We start from the raw sequence: 16,708 nt of genomic DNA on the forward strand, positions 1-16,708 counted from the left end.
ATTTTTCGAATGTTAATAGGTTGGGCATTGGCTCCAGTGACTTCCTGTTTAAGCTGCCTCAGAGCATATAGAAATCTATGCAGGAAGGTAGGCTAGATGAACCATAAGGAAATAAACTTCCATGCCATGGGAAAAGTTCTTAAAACCTCTTGAATAAAACTGAAAATATTTCACTAACCTAAAATCCTTTTGACAGTTGGGGGGAAAGGCACCCTGACTCTTCCCTGGAGAAAGAGCTTTGTGGGCTATGGGCCCACAAAGAGGCAGCCTCTTCTTATGAGCCACCCTTCTCCACTGAGAAAAAAATAAAATGTTCTTCCCAAGTAATTCCCTTTGCCTACTCCAGGAGAACACTTGAGGAGAGTGGTCCAGGAAAAAAAACATTGTTATTAACCACTTGGGAATGTTAATCCCAAACTAGATTTTAATACATCACAGCCTTTTTCTCATCTGAGATGCCCATGTTTTCTTGTCTCAAGGTAGTCCTGTCCAAAGGCATGGAGGAGGTGAGGTGGGTGAAGTATCCCAAAGAGACATCTTTTCTCCAAGGAAGAAATACTTTTACAGATGAAGCTGAAGAATTCTTTCTGGCTAAAAGGCATAGTACTAGTATTTTTTTCTTTGACAATACTTAGGACCAGGACACAAAAACTAATTTACAGGGTGTCTCAGATCTAGAAGGAACCTCAGCGGCTTCCCAGTCCAATTTCCTCACTTTACAGATTAAGGGAAGTGGTTATTTGGGGCCTACTAACTTACCTTAAAATTTTATGTGCTTGCCCTCCATGCAAGAGCCTGACCTGAAGCTAGCCTCCCTAGAAGACTCTTAGCCCTAAGCTCTGTTTCTCATAGTGCCCATTATGGGGGTGTGGACCCACACGAGGCAGCATTCATTAAGTGTGCCTACTAGGTGTGAACAATGCCGAGTGCTTCACAACTATCTCCTCTGAGGGAAGGGCTATTATTATCCCCATTTTAGGATGAGGAAACTGAGGCAGCTGTTAACTGATTTGTGCCCAAGGCCATACAGCTACAAGTGTCTGAGGCTGGATTTGAACTGAAGTCTTCCTGACTCCAGGCCCACTGCGCTCGATCGACTACACTACCTAGCTGCCTCTCAGAGAGCGCCTCCCCCCCTTTCCTGTTGAAGGGAAGATGTCAGAGGGGTAACAGCCCTAAATCAAAGAGTGTATAATAGCCCCCATAAATCATGCTCCCAGATTCACACGTCAGAGGGAAACCTTTATTGGGGATGAATGTCCTTTACAACAGGGGAATGAATGTTAGCTCCCTCCTACTCCACACAGGACTGAGGGGTCATCTAATAATCCCAATTCAGTAGCAGGAGTCCGGTGATCGAGGAGAAAGGCTCCTTTTAAACGACCAGCATTCAATGCTCAGGCGTGTCCTTATCAGGCAGAGTAAGTGCTACCTGAGGCCTCTGGGAGTAAGATTGGGCTGCCTGATAGGACCCGGATCCACAAGTTCTTCCCTTCAGCACAAGCTATTCTGCTGTGGAGCTGGCAGAAGAGGGAAGGTCACTTGGCCAGGTCCTCTGCCACAGCCTTGCCCAGCTTATCCTTGAGGTAGGCGCCCTTCTGCCATTCAGACTTCAGCTCCAGCCACTCGTAGTAGGGAACCTAGGGAGGTCAAACAGAGGTCAGGAAGGCCCAATGTGGCTGAGGAACAGAATCAAGACTGTCAAAAGGTGAAGGTTCTGAGAAGCCCAACAATCTCCTCTACCCTTCTCCCTCTGCTCACCTGAATCTCTCACTCTGGCTTCCCAGGATGAAGCACTTTTCCATTCCACAGTTAATTACTTGATTTGTGCCCTCCCTTTGTGCCTCTTGCCCTGTCATATCCCTAGCAATTATCCTCCCATGCCCTTTTTTTTTTGTGTGTGTGTGTAGGCAATGGGGGTTAAGTGACTTGCCCAGGGTCACACTGCTAGTAAGTGTCAAGTGTCTGAGGCCGGATTTGAACTCAGGTCCTCCTGAATTCAGGGCCGGTGCTTTAACCATTGCGCCATCTAGCTGTCCCCCCCATGCTCTCTTAACACTACCCCCACTACAGAAGGACTACAAACAGGCCCAGGCCTTCACCTTCCTAAAAACAAAACAAAACAAAACAAAAAAACCCTTCCACTGATCACAGGATCATTAATTCAAATCAAATCAAATCAGCCTAGCACTCTAATATACCAAGATACCTGGTTCTGCTTTCAAGTTACCTGTCCAGTATTCTCCATTCACCCCCAAATTTCTAAGGGAAAGTAGCCCCTATACCACTAGCTCCAGAAGCTAGGTGACACAGTGGATAGAGTGCTGGGCCTGGAATAGGGAAATTCAAATCTAGCCTTGAGACACTTATTAGCTTTGTGACCCCCAGCAGGTCACTTAACCCTATTTGTCCCAGTTTTCTCATCTGCAAAATGAGCTGGAGAAGGAAATGAAAAAAAAAAATCACAAGAAATGCTAAATGGGGTCAGAGGATAGTTGAAAATGACTGAAAACAACTCAGTGTCAAAATCACCAGCTACCTCTTTTTCCTACCACTGCACAAATCAGCTTCCTAATGTGAAGCTATGAACCAACCCCCAAGTGTCAAAAGTCTGCCAACATTTCAGACCTTTGTCAAATTCTGATGCCAAAGCAATCACAGGCAGGAAGGCATCTTTAGTGGATGAGCGTTCAAACCCTACCTTCCCTTAGGAAGATCCCAGTAGGATCTAGGGAAAAGAACAAGAGCTGGGTCTCAGTCAAAGAGCTCCTGATGCTACTCACTCCATAACTGTTGGTCGTCTCGAGGGCTAACAACACCCTTCTATGGAACCTTCCCCAATTCCCTTAAGCTAGATGCCATCTCTCCCAGTTTTAATTTTTCACAGGACCTCATCATGCCCGAGACTTGGATGAAGCTGTTTTCCTTTCCAACTACTAGCTAATCTCTAGTACGACATTTGTTCTTTTTGGACTAAGTGAAGGCCCCTGCAGGTGGGGGTAGAGTCAATGACAGATCCAACAGGCATACTCTATGTATGGAGAGGAGGAAGGTGGGTAAAGCAGTCAAAAAGCAGGTGAAGTAGTCAGCTGGTAAAACAAAGGAAAATGGCCGGCTGGAGGGGAGGAATGCCTTAACTTAGCCTAGCCCCACCCCGTGTCTGCAGCAAGCTTTTATCCCCAAGGCCCAGGAAGAGGGACTTGGGGCCCATGAGCTACAATGTTGCTGTGGCAGCTGTTTGGGCCAGCTCCTGCCATGGAAAGGGGCAGGTGCTGAATTTGACACAGCTGCGGGTCTGAAAGGTCAGCCCAAACCAGCTACGCTAAGTTCCGGTCATGTGCACACATAAAACTCTCATCCCTTTGGTCTCTCCTTTATCCTCTGCAAGCCCAGGGAGCATCCAAGAAACAGACCAGGGCTCTGAATGACCACACCCACTCAGTACTCACATCAACCACCAGGAGGCCTGCAGCCCGAAGGTGGCGTCTGGCCATAACAAATCGACCCAGCAGATCCTTGCTTCGGCTGTTGAAATTTGGGAACTCCCAACGCAGAAAAACCAACCTAGAGAATAGTCAAGGGCAGAAAGCTGGGCATTATTCCATGGAAAGAGATTCATTCATCTTTCTTCCTCAAAGACAAAGGAATGGGAAGATCAAAAGGAGAGAAGATTAGGCCTAGGGGGTAGAAGGGAGGCCCAGAAGGAAGATATAGATACCCCCTGCTCATGTTATATACCAAGACCAACTCCTGCTTTCTAATACAGGCATGCCCCCTTCCCTAGGGACACTGCACAGGATTTGGGAGAATAAGTGCATTACCTCTTGGCACCAGGGGGCAAAGGCTGAGTTCCCGTTGGCTGAGCCAGGTGAGGTGCCAAAAAGTTCTTCATGGGCAGAGGCTGGTTGTCCCCATCTAGTACCAACTCAGCATCTGTATTAAGTGGAAAGCAGGGGAAGATGAGGATAGGAATATAAGTAGCAATGAGAAATGGATAGTCAATGAGTTGGGGCTTCAAATGAAATCGGAATCCATAGAATTATGTCCTGAATAGACTCAGGAACACTGAAGATGGCAGCCAGGATAGGCCTGTGCCTTAAGTCATCTGACCAAACTACATGTTAATTAACTAGAGGCAAGTTAGCTGTTAGAGACAGAGCTGTACAGGGAAGACAAATACAGAGGAAAACGTCTGGAGAATAGTAATACCCTTCCTTGCCCAGCCCCATGTCTGCAGCAAGCTTTTATCCCCAAGGCCCAGGAAGAGGGACTTGGGGCCCATGAGCTACAGTGTTGCTGTGGCAGCTGGTTGGGCAGCTCCTGCCACAAAAGGGGGCAGATGCTGAATTTGACACAGCTGCAGAATTGTATTTTTTTTTTTTAGTGAGGCAATTGGGGTTAAGTGACTTGCCCAGGGTCACACAGCTAGTAAGTGTTCCAGGGCCGGTGCTCTATCCTCTTCGCCATCTAGCTGCCCCCAGAATTGTATTTTGATAGAAGCTCCAGAAGTCCTCTGGGGAGGGTTAGGTTGGAGGGAGTAAAAACAGGGGAAGGACGTTGGTGGAACCAGCCCATCAGCCTAGCTACAGGGTGAGGAGGATGCAGGCTCACCCAGCTCCCAGCCATACTGAGTGGTCTCTCCAAAACGGGCCTTGTCATCGCTCCCCAGCCACCCTTTCAGTATGGCCTGGAGATCTTTCTGCATGGGTGTCATCTTTTTGGATGTGGGGGCTTGGGGGCGGAGGGCGGCTGCTGGCAGAAACGGTCCAGTGTATTCAGGATGCTCCAGCTGAGCGGTGGCATTGATGTGGATCAGCTTCTGAAAGGTGTTTGGATTTTGAGGGAACTTGCCTTCTGCAAACAGAAGAGAGCGAGCCACATTCCAGGGGAGGTCAGTACAGGGAACCACTTGGCATGACAGCTCGTCCCTAGGGGGCCAGACCTATGGGCCAGGAGGAGTCCCACCACCCTGGAAACTATGCAGGTGACTCTGCTGCAGGGTTGGGGTGCTGTCAGGGCTGAATCTGAGCCCGGCTAAATGGAAAGAGACAGAAGAGGTGCCAGGTGGGCTCCACCCCTCACCTAGAAACTGGCTGTGAAAGTCCTGGCAAAGAACCTTCTGAAGCTGTGCCTTCTGTACTTTCTGGAGTATACACAGGGACCACACCACATCAACTTGCAGGCTGGGGTTCAACGTAGCCAGCTCTGGCTTCAGTTTCCTGTGTACCTGGTGAAAGGAGCAGGTGTGAGGCGACCCCTCTCTCTACTGGCAGCTGGGCCTCCCAGAGCAGAGCACACCCTGATATAACCAGTGGGGGCAAGTCACACAACCCAAGGCGGAAGGAAGGCAGCCTGCAAACGAGGTGAGGTCCACGTCTAGGAAAACAATTCCTCCTTTCAGAGTCGCAGGCTCCAGGCTTATTCGATTTGTACTCTCCTGCAAGATCTGAGTCCTATATTCATTCCTTGCACCCATATCCCTTGCTTTCCCTTTCTTGGGCATCAGCACTTTCTCAGAATACTTTTGCCCAGCACCCACTTTCCCCCTTCTGTTGCCTTTCTTCCTCTGAACTCCTCTCCCACTACTCAAAAGGGCACCCCCCACCCTGGTCAAGTGAGCCCTTCAGTGGTCCCTAGCACAAAACCACACCCACACCCACCTCCCTGACCCTGCTTCTCATGTCCCCTCCAGGAAGGAGAAATGGGGGTAGGAAAAAACCTTTACCAAACTGAAGAACTGCTCTTCTTGCTCAGGATGGAAGTTCAGGCGAGCAAATGCCAAGATCATGTTGCTCAGCTGGAGTGGGGTGAAGTTGTCTGCCTTGCTCAGTATGTACTGGGGATCAGAAGAGGTGGTGTAAGGGGGAGAAGAGGCTACCCATTTGTTCCCTAATCAGTTCTGAGCCTCTCATCCCTTATCCCATTATCCAATAACCAATGTACCAGGCAAGAAACAGACCTAGTCTATTCTCTGGAGGACTCCCCAAACACCCAAGTTCTATTTACAGCTCTTCCAGAAGGGTCATCTTCCTAGTGGCAGAATACGTACATGCCACACTCACTGGACTTTGGGCTCCCAAACCCTGCAAGGACCTGTATGGTAAGGGGGTGGCCTGGGCCTACTAATGTTTAAGGTTCTCAAATGAAATTAATAAACTGGTAATGATTTGTATCTACTAACTTTGTACCTACCTAGGAGATAACCTCACATACCTGTAGAGAAGGCACATGGAGAAATCTTTAAAGGACACTTTCTATTCAGTCTCTAAACCAGGAGTGGCCCACAAACCCCACCTCTTTGCAAACTTTCAAGTTTTACATAAATGGTTGTCACTGTTATTATCTAAAACGTACCTCCCTAGCCCCAGATTGACCCCTGCTTACCTGGGCAAAGGCTTCAAAAAGAGGCAAGTTGAGCCACTTGAGGAAGGCAAAGGACTTGGAGCACTGAGTTATATCATTGGGTGTCATGCTGGACACCTGGGGCAACAGTTGAGCAGCGAGCTTCTGGAATATCTGGGTCTGGTGGAAGTTTAGTTTTCCTTTAGGGCAAAGGAGACCATAGTGAGCTTGATAGCAGGGCCCCTGAGGGAATGGGGGAGAGAGCTGGGGAATTATTAGCAGAAATTAGCAAAGCCACTCCCTTTATCCACTAGCCCTGCCCAGACATCACCAGCCCAGACCTCAGGAACCAGAAGTGCTATTATCTGTAAGAGTTAATCATGGGGCAGCTAGGTGGAGCAGTGGATAAATCACTGGCCCCTGGATTCAGGAGGACCTGAGTTCAAATCTGACCTCAGACACTTGACACTTACTAGCTGTGTGACCCTGGGCAAGTCACTTAACCCTCATTGCCTCACACCCCCCCCAAAAGAGAGTTAATCAGGTCAAAAGGAGAGGGATATGTGGGGTCCAAGTGCTATAATGTTTCTGTAGTCGTAGCCTTTTAGGTCAACTGATGCCAGAGGGGTGGGGCAAATACTGATTTGACAAGGAAAAAGAAAAATAAGACATGTCAAGGGAGTTAGCAATAGTGACAAGACCCCTTAATTCCTTCCCCACCTCATAGTCACTTCCTTTGTCTTACCATAAGCATATGCAAAGTCAATAAGCATTCCTCTTGTCAGGGTAAAAGATTTCTGAGCCAGGTGGTAGGAGATGGCTCGAAGTAGGGGCACTGACCGCCGGTTCTGAGAAGCCAGGGTCAGCATCACTTTCCGCAGGTCCTCAGGGCCAAACTGCTCTGCCAGCTCCAGGAACTGTCAACCATAGCCACCCAGGGAGGTCAGCTAGCTGGGCAGCTGCCATTCTCTGCTGCACCAAGATGGGGGGAGGGGGGGAGGAGCTAGAGAGTTGGTCTCAATCCAACACCCAAAACAGATTCCGCCGCCCCATCCCCCAAGAAAACCATCCCATGAGATGTGTCAATCCCTATGGGACATGACTTTTCTGTCACGAACCTCCAAGAACAGTGGAAAGCTAAGTCTCATTGACCCTTATGGCTGCTTAGGACTGAAACCCAGACTCTTGAGAGGAAGTTTGCTTGTAGAAATTCAGTGTCTGTAGCCAAACTTATCCCCAGGTCCCAGAAAGCAGGACATAGGGCCCATGAGCCACAGTTTCTGTGGCAGCCTTTTGGGCCAGCCCTTGCCATGAACAGAGGCAGGTGCTGAATTTGACGGGCTGCAAGGACAAATGAAGTACAGTGGACCAGGAGATAAGACATAAACTTGAGGCAACTTAGCACCGCCACCAACTTTCTGTTTGATGTCAGTCAAGGGTATATCCTACTTCATTATTAAGATTACATTAGATACTGGATGGGAAATTGCTTTGGAAAAAAATAAAAGCCCCTAAAAACACAGAAGCTTATGTAAAAGGGAAAAAAAAACCCTGAGCAGGAGTTGGCTGACTTTCTGCCAAGGACTTGAGTTCTTAATCCCCATTGCCACAGGAAGCACAACCCCAAGACAGCAGGAAATTATACCGATTCACAGATTTAGAGGTGGAAGGCAGCAGAGATAATTTAGTCCAAACCCACCATTTCCCAGAGCGACATGCTTCTTCTACTGGAGAACTATGGGACCAAGTGCTGAGGCGCTAGGCTCCTGCCCTAGAGGGTGTGCACCTGGAGCAGGAAGGGAACAGCTGGCCAAGCTCTGAATTGCACCTACTTCCCCACAAATCTTATATAGGAGTGAAGACCAACGTGTACTTCAGTCCCCATGACCCAATACCTTGTCCTCTAGGCGGTCCATCAGTGCGCTGGAGAGGTGCCCTGCTTTGGTCATGAGGATCACCACTGTGCGGCAGTCCTCAATCTCTGTCCAGCGACGCTCCAAGTGTAACAGCAGCTCTGTCAAGAGCTCATTCGAGGCCTGATCCTGCATGTAGGAGATGCTCGTCTCTGCCAGAAAAACCAGGTTCTTATATTTAACTCGGCGAAGCCTCCAGCGAACCTCTTGCTCTACGGATCGAAGGGACTTGAAACTATCTGGAAGTTGTAACGTGTAGAGGCTCCGGAGCAAGTTCATAAGGGTTCCATGCCAGACTGAGGATACCTGGGTCAGGGAAGGAAGAAAAAAAACTTTCCAGTCTAAAATGTAATAAAAAAGTCACTGAAAATTAGACTGCAATAGGTGAGAAGACCCTGTAGCTGTTTGTATTTCTGGAAATCAAATAACTCCTATTTGGTTTTTAAAGCCTTTCACAACCTGGTCCTAATTTTCCTTTCCAATCTTTTAATAATTTCCACCACCACCCCCAGTCTCTGGAGTGCATGTTATAAGGTCCAGCCAAGATGGCCTTCTTTGCTGTCCCTCACACGACACATTCCACCTGCCATCTCTGTGCCTCTGCACTGACCATGGGTTACCAAATCATGTGGATTCTTTCTCTTACATCCTTCTCTTCTCTATTCTTGCCCCCGCCGCCACCACTCTAATATAGGCCCTTAGCACCACCTGTATGTTCTATGCAATAGCTCTGAACAGGTCTTGCTTTTCTGCACTCTTATACCCATACAAATCTAAACTTTAGTATCAGAATGATCTTCTGCAAAGACCTGGTTATGTCGATGCTCAAAAATATTCAGTGGCCTCTCACTGCTTATTGAATTACACCTAACAGTCACAGTCCCCCACAAACTTGTAGCACCCGAACTTTCCAGCTCTATTTCCCATCTCCTTCTAAGTACTCTTAAGCAGTTCTATACTCTTACAGACTGACTTTTCCTACCTCCATATTTTTGACCACACTATTTCCTCTTGCTTAAATAGTCTCTCTCCCTCTTCTGCTCAATTCCGAATGATCTTTTAAAGCTCAATTTGAAGACTACTTTCTTAATGGCCTTTCTGATGCCCATATCTTCCAGCCCCTGCCCTACTCCTGGCAATCCCTATGCTTTAAATCCCAAATCAAATGCCATTTCATAGCCCTCAAATAGCACATTTTGTTGTACAAGTCTTGATGGGCTTCTCATACAACATTGTGTAATATATTCATTAGACTGTAAGCTCCACAGGGGCAGATTATTAGCCATCTCCCACAATGCCCAGCAGTGTTCTATATAATGTAAGAGCTTAAGTAAGCATCTCCTCAAGAAATTACTCAATTCAGCGTCTAGCATAATTTTCACATGTGGAGAATATAAAAAAGTATAATCCAGTGTTTGCTCTTCTTAAACTGACTGACCATGTTTGTCCTTGAATATGCAATCTCAAATGCCTGATAGAGTATACAGACCACATAAACAAAATATTGTCATCTCTCTCACCTTTTCTAAAGTTCTAAATAATGGCTTATAACCCACCTGGTTGTCCACAATGCGGAAGAGCTTCTGAACCCGGGCATCCTTAGTGATTGAGCTTTTGTCTTGATGCTTATTGGCCAAGAGGCGAGAAAGCTTAATTACTAGGAGAGCAGCATGGTTATGGTGTAGCTTGTGGTCACCATCAAGCAATTCTAGCAGTTCCTCAGGGGTGGTGGCCTTCTCAATCAGCCGGTCCACTTCCTGAGGACATGGGTAGGGGGTGAACACTGGCTCCTTATTTAAGAGGTTATCCAAAGTGGAAACAATGGATCCTTGTGTGGTGGTCATCGTCTTGCATGGGGCCCTGGCCAGCCTTAGCCTGCCAATTACAGTTACAGGTGAGGCCTGATGGGCAGCCAAGAGGTAGATGCATCGTTGCATCAGGCGAGATGCCATGATGCCCTCTGGACCTGGGTAGGGACACCAGAAGCTGAAGAGGTGTAGCACTTTCAACTCAACTCAAGCCAATTAAGACCTGTTGAACAAGAGGAGAGATTTGCAAACCATAAAGCATTATACAAACAAGATGTTACTATACAGTCATCCTTGAAACATAAGCATTAAGACCAAGGTGGGTTTCAAGGCCATTTTCTCCATGTCTCCTTTTTCCCATGAAGCTTTTCCCATCACTATCACCAAACAATATTAAGCACACAGAATACTGCCTTTCTCAACATTTTGGCACTTAAACTCCTTACAGGCAGGAACTGTTATGTCTTCTGTTCTCTAGTATTGAACATTCAGCTGGTGACAGGAACTACTCAACAGGTTAACTAACTATCTAATAAGAAATCTGGAGCGAGCTCTTTTTTACAGAAAGGACAACTGCTTCCAAAGATGATTTATTAGGCTTCTCTGCTAAGGCTACCCCTCCGGGCAGTGGGAGAGGCAGTGTGATACAGCAGAATAACAACTGGACTCAAGAGCTAGGAGACTGTCGTTTATTTAATTGAGCCTGTCCACTGTGTGGCCACAGGAAACCTGTGGCTGTTTTTTTTTTTTCATTTCAAATAAGGAGTCAGACTAGATTCCTTCTAACTATTATCCCAGTGGTATCATATGTGTAACTCAAACCTCAAAGGGTTTCAACTCAAGAGCCATCTCTGTTGGAGACCCCAAAGATGCAGACCAAAAAACCCCCAAATAGCCAAGAATCCCATCTTTTACATGATTTAAAAAGTTATGTGAACTACAGATGGTCTATGAGGGGAGTTGGTAGACTAGTTTGGAGTGTAGGCTTCATGGATGATAGCAGTGAGAGAGAAGTTGAAAAGGGAAGGTTGAAACCAGGTTGCAGGAGTGATGTTTTAATAAGCTTAATCTGGTGCTATGCAACACAAAGGGAAGCAGAGAATCCACTAAAAGTCTATTTTCTGGGGCAGCTAGGTGGCGCAGTGGATGAAGCACCAGCCCTGAATTCAGGAGGACCTGAGTTTGAATCTGCCCTCAGACACTTAACACTTACTACCTGTGTGACCCTGGGCAAGTCACTTAACCCTCATTGCCCTGAAAATAAAAAAAAATTTTAAAAGGAAACTAAAAGTCTATTTTCTTAGTCTAAGTGTAAGATAATCAATGTAAAACTGTGGTAATAGATTTGAAAGGACAGAATAAAAGAAGCCATGAAATAATCAACATAGCTAAAAAAACATAGAAGGCTGGACACTATCTGATCCCTACAGCTTTTCTAGCAAAACAATTGTACAGGAACCTTTTGGAGGAAGTGACTTTCATTTTAGACAAATACTGTGATAAGAGACTAAAACCAGAAATAGTTTGATATCCACAATGGTATCATGTGGAAGACTGATCAGAATTGTTCTTCTTGGCCACATAGATCAGAACTAGGTGCTAAGGTGTATATAAGGTGAATATTCCTAGCAATGAGAGCTTTCAAAAAATGGGACAGGCAGCCAAGTTAAAAAAATCATTGACTTGAGGGCTACTTGTTATCTATGTTGTACAAAGTATTCTTTTTTTTTCCAGATATGTTTTGAACCAGCTACTTTGAGATTCCTTCCAACTCTAAAATTCCATTACTCTTAAATAGGAAGATAGCTTAAATAGGTAACTGTGCACTTTTGCTCAGGGTATTTTGGGCCATATACAGGGTTAGTGGAAATCTAGTACATCAACAATCTTTTTCACCCGTCCACTTATTTCCCTCTTCTCTTCAGTCACCTGCTAGAATTGAAACTCATAAGAATAGACATTAGATGCTGTGGCTAGTCCTGGCCTGAGAAACCCAGAAGTAGATCCCCATACTTGGGGCCATCACTCAAGATGGGAACTGTCCTATCCTAGACTATTTCTTCTGTTTTTCCTAATTAAAAAAAAAAAAGCACGAGGGCAAGAAATCTACAACTAAATTGTTTTCAACAAAACTTCTGAAAACTATTATGTTGATCTAAATACGGGTCATACTCCTGAAATGAGCTGTTTGAAATAAAAAAAAAGAAGCATATGATGAACAGTAATTCCCCATTATATACATATAAATACTACAAATTCGGGTCTCAAAGCTCCTAGAGAGTAGAGACCATATCTTTTATATGCTCTCAACCCAATTCTGGACGGGGAGGGCACTTACCTTTGAGAATAAGAGCACAATTACAGGTTATATAAAAGCCAAGTTTGAGAAATTATACAGGCTACGTTCAGATTAGCATACAATTGGGAGAGTACAAGCACAACACAGTAGGAAGATTATTAGATAAGACCCAATAAGACCTAGGTTTGAATTCCTGCTCTGCCACTAACCACTAGGGACCTTAGGCAAGTCCCTTAAAGAACATCCAGGCCTTTCCTTTCCATAAAATGAGGGGGTCTGACTAAATGACCTTTAAAATCCTCTGTATTTGTCTCTAAGTCCCACGTTAAAAGAAACCCAGGAAGTCCTGCGTGCCACCTTTGAATTCGCTTAAAGCTCTGTAATTTCTTTCCTCTGGCCCCCAGTAGGGGCAGAGCTGGGAGCCATGAGACCTGGGTCCTAGCTGCTACGTGACCTTGGGAAAATCACTTCCGCTATCTTTTGTCCTCTGCCCCTTCCTCTCTCAAGCGAGTCGAGGGTTGAACTCTGAAATCTGCAAAGTTCTAAAGAATCCCAAGGGATGGGAGAGAATTTCCATTTTCTCAAACCGCCAGGCTTTTCGGGGACGCAACAAACTTAGCACTGTAAGTGACCTTTAAGGTCACAGGTTCCGCTCACTCATAAAAGGTCCCGGGAGTTTGAGGGACTCGCTCAAGGTCACCCCGGCACGCGGGGGCCGGTGTTCAAGTGGGTTTCGATTCCACGTGGCCTACAAAGCCAATGCCCCCTCCCTCCCCCCGCCACCACCCGGCCCCGCAATCCGAGGCCGGAAGCCGAGGACGCGGAGGCGCATGCGGGGTAAGGGCACCGGGCGAGCGGACAACCTGCCGTGCGGAGTGAGCCGGTGCTCGAGAACGCCCCGCACGCCCGGCGTCGGGTAGACCGTCCCTCGCTCCAGAATTCCCCACGCGCTCGGCCTTCCCCTCCTCAGGCCTCGGCCTTCGTTCCCCCGCTGCCTCTGGGCCTTCCCGCGGTCTCTTTCGCCTACTCCCGCCGCTTCCAGGCTCCCTTTTCCCTCACTAGGCCACCCTTCTCCCCCGGGCTGTACCCATCCAGCTGTCCAGGGAGCAGCGCCCCTAGGCCTCTACTGCCTCCGACTTCCATACGCGACGCGTGGCGACTAAACGAATGAACGAACCACCGGCCTACCGCGAGGCTACCTGAGCTGGCGTCGCGCGCGACCATGACGTCACCTGGCGCGCGACGGCCGGAAAGAGAGGCCCTTCTACTTCCGGGCGGAACCATCGCTGGGCCCGTCCAACTTGAAGGAAAAAAGGGTGAACCCTGGGAAGGCGGAGGTTCCCCCGAGTCCTAGGAGAAATGATGGGCTTGGGGAGAGGGTCCCATTAGGAAATATTGGAGCCAGAGGGGTAATAATATTAATAACTCACATCTCTAGAGATTAAGAAAGCGCTTTCCTTAAAATAACCGTATGAGGTAAACTACGATTTTTAAAAAGAAATTGTTATGGGGAAATGGGTGGGGATGTGGGTGGGATAGGGGTTCTTAGGAATTCCTCTTTAAAGAATTACACCCTCTTGCACACAAATCCAGTTAGAGTAAAATGATAGTTTATTTAGGTGCTAGGGAAAGGAAACCAAGAGAGAAGTTCTTGGACTTCTCTCGGGGAGAAGGCATGGCACAGAGACGTGGCTCTGAGATGCCTATCTCCTCAAGCTAGAGACAGGCGGATACTTTTATAGAGGATTGATGGGGGTGATCATCTGACTCTGGAAAGTTCCCTTATTGGGGGAGGACCATCCCCCACTGGTGGTGGCTGGGGGAATTGGGTGAGGGCTGGCTGTGGATCTCTCTAGCCATCTCTCTCCTCCTCCAGCCACAAAGGCAGTCGCTACACCTCATATTATCTCCCCAGGGGTGGGAGACTGTCATGAAGGGTGATGGTTCTGGAGCTAACTCAGTCGGGATCCCGGTGCCTCTTATCTCTTCAGGTGTGTCTGTCCTTTGGTTTAGTTTCTCAAGGAGAAGGTTCTTTTGATATACCCCAGAAAACTTCTGAGGTACCTAGAGCCATTCAAATGAGGTACCCAGGCCCATAACAGAAATGATATTGGAGGTTTCTGCAGTGCGATTATAGCCCTTTAAAAAAGCAGATAAGGAAACAGGCCCCTGCAAGTTAAGGTGACTCTTCTGTGATCAGCCTGAGCTGGCCCTTTTACCAGAAAGGGAAATTCTGGCCCCAAAGTCCCACATCTGTCGTTTTGGGGGGCTTTCTTACACATGGGAACATGTAACAGGTAAACAGCGTAGGCCCCTATGGTTTTTTTGTTTTTTGCAGGGCAATGGGGGTTAAGTGACTTGCCCGGGGTCACACAGCTAGTAAGTGTCAAGTGTCTGAGGTCAGATTTGAACTCAGGTCCTCCTGAGTGCTTTATCCACTGCTGTGGTTTTCAATCGGAAACTGACCTCCCTCTCTCAGGAAGAGTGTCAGTACACCGGCAATCCTGCTTTTAAAAAACAACAAAACAAAACTCTCAAAGGCCCTCTTTTGCCAAAGTCAGGTTTTGGCTGCCTTTCTGTCATTCTAACTCCTTTTTAAGGAGTGGTGAGACAAAGGCCTGCAGTTGCTGTAGTTAAGACCCTGCTGCATAATTTTGTAAATGTCCTTTGATCCATTCATTAGAAATTCATCTATTAACAAATTCCTCTTTTTAAAGTGCAAATATCCTTAGGTCAAACCTGTCAGTCAATCTGAGAATGTTTTCTTAGTGGAAGGGAGGGAATAGGGGTTTTAACTTGGGGTTGATAGGCAAGTAGGTCAGTTTCAGAAAAAAGGGAAGCAAGTCAGCAAGCATTTATTAAGCACCTACTACAAGTCAGGAATTGTGTTAAAGGCTGGGGATAGGAGAAGGGCAAGGCTAGTCCCCTCTTCTCTAGAAGTTCACAGTCAGGGAAGACAACATGTAACAAATGAGATATATACAGAATAAATTAGAGATAATCTTAGTGGTATGGCACTAAGCATGACAATAAAAGCATGACAATAAAAGCTCACACATACATATATACATATACATATGTATATAAAAACACTGTAGGGCTTAACAAAGTTTCTTCATAACACCTTTGAGAGAGGCAGTATAGATATTTTTACTAATTTTACAGTAAGGAAACAAAATTGTAGAGGAGATGTAACTAGCTCAGTCACACAGGTAGTAAATGTCTGAGCCAACTACTTGAACCCAGATTTCTTGAATCCAAATCCTCAATCTTCATTCTACTAAACCCCTCTGAGATTATTCTACAATAAGAAGAAGCTGTGTTTAATTTGTAAATAAATAGCTAATTAATTGATGGGTATTTTGGAAAATGCTAGGGTTCAGAGGACCTGACATTGTGGCTCTCTCTATTATTGGCTTGGAGAAAGTCACTTCACCTATTTGGGTAGCAGTTTGCTTATCTGTAAAATGAGGGGGTTGGGCCTGGTGACCTCAAATGCATCCTTTGGCTATATATATCCAATTATCCTATGATTTTTTAGTTAAGGGGAGGAGTCAGGGTGTGAGATGATGAAGAATGATAATTGTGGAGTGGAGGTTCTGAGAGTAATGTTAACAAGCTACTGGCTTTAAATAGGATCTGCCCCAGATGTGAGGGACAAAGTCAGAAATGGCTACTCCGTGAAATTTAAGCTACTAAGAATTAACCTCAAATGAATGAAAACAGCCTTTTCTAGAAATCTTTCTTGAAATAACTACTGTGAACATAGAATCAAAACTTTTCAGTACCTGAAGGGACATTGGGGGTCATCTAAAATAAGGATTCTTAATCTTTTTTTGTGTCTTGGACTTCTTTGGCAGTCTAGTGATGCATATGGAATAATTCCATTTGGAATAATGTTTTTAAACATATAAAATTAAATAGCTATAATTTTTTTTTTTAGTGAGGCAACTGGGGTTAAGTGACTTGCCCAGGGTCACACAGCTAGTAAGTGTCTGAGGCCAGATTTGAACCCAGGTACTCCTGACTCTAGGGCTGGTGCTCTATCCACTGCGCCCACCTAGCTGCCCCAAAGTTTTATTTTAAAAGAAAAAAGTCTTCAGTTTAAGAATCCCTGATTTAAACCAAACTATTTTAACAGAATAGGAAACTGAGGCCCAGAAAGGAGAAATGATTTGCTCAAAGTTTTATAGTACTCAGGTGTCAGAATTGAGCCTTGAATCCACATCAACAAATTCAAGTGCTCTTGTAAGCTGTGGCTACTAAGATTCAAAAGAAGTCTATTAAGCTATAATCCTGGAAATTGTAATAAGAGCTAATGTTTTAATGATTAATGAAGAATATTG

General features: G+C 46.1%; 1 protein-coding gene and 3 non-coding genes across 5 annotated transcripts; all 4 read right to left on the reverse strand.

Annotated features, from left to right (window-relative positions):
- Window positions 1–1,221: 1,221 nt before the first annotated feature.
- Window positions 1,222–13,598, reverse strand: TBRG4 (transforming growth factor beta regulator 4). 2 transcript variants are annotated; one of them, XM_043975266.1, is made up of 11 exons: window positions 13,450–13,598; window positions 9,812–10,286; window positions 8,238–8,561; window positions 7,088–7,259; window positions 6,385–6,542; window positions 5,726–5,836; window positions 5,083–5,227; window positions 4,612–4,854; window positions 3,822–3,933; window positions 3,450–3,564; window positions 1,222–1,640 (listed from the first exon to the last, which is right to left on the reverse strand). In XM_043975266.1, exons 2-11 carry the CDS (start codon window positions 10,205–10,207, stop codon window positions 1,539–1,541), a joined length of 1,878 nt encoding a protein of 625 aa, XP_043831201.1. In that variant the 5' UTR covers window positions 10,208–10,286; window positions 13,450–13,598; the 3' UTR covers window positions 1,222–1,538. The 2 variants fall into 2 exon arrangements, with proteins under 2 accessions (XP_043831201.1, XP_043831202.1); XM_043975267.1 differs by having other exon boundaries at window positions 13,226–13,558.
- LOC122737779 lies at window positions 3,155–3,292 on the reverse strand. The gene has a single exon (XR_006354555.1). It is a non-coding gene; the product is annotated as a small nucleolar RNA SNORA5 (small nucleolar RNA).
- On the reverse strand, window positions 4,226–4,362 carry LOC122737780. Its single transcript, XR_006354556.1, has one exon. It is a non-coding gene; the product is annotated as a small nucleolar RNA SNORA5 (small nucleolar RNA).
- Window positions 7,555–7,688, reverse strand: LOC122737778. Its single transcript, XR_006354554.1, has one exon. It is a non-coding gene; the product is annotated as a small nucleolar RNA SNORA5 (small nucleolar RNA).
- Window positions 13,599–16,708: the final 3,110 nt, after the last annotated feature.

This window comes from Dromiciops gliroides, chromosome 1, assembly GCF_019393635.1.
Source record: "Dromiciops gliroides isolate mDroGli1 chromosome 1, mDroGli1.pri, whole genome shotgun sequence".
NCBI classification, from domain to species: domain Eukaryota; kingdom Metazoa; phylum Chordata; class Mammalia; order Microbiotheria; family Microbiotheriidae; genus Dromiciops; species Dromiciops gliroides.

Coding starts and splice junctions, on each gene's coding strand:
- TBRG4 (XM_043975266.1), bottom strand. CDS start 10,207: ATGGCATCTCGCCTGATGCAACGATGCATCTACCTCTTGGCTGCCCAT. Junction 5,837..6,384: donor TTTTTGAAGCCTTTGCCCAG/GTAAGCAGGGGT, acceptor TCTGATCCCCAG/TACATACTGAGCAAGGCAGA. Junction 3,565..3,821: donor TTGCCCCCTGGTGCCAAGAG/GTAATGCACTTA, acceptor ACTATTCTCTAG/GTTGGTTTTTCTGCGTTGGG.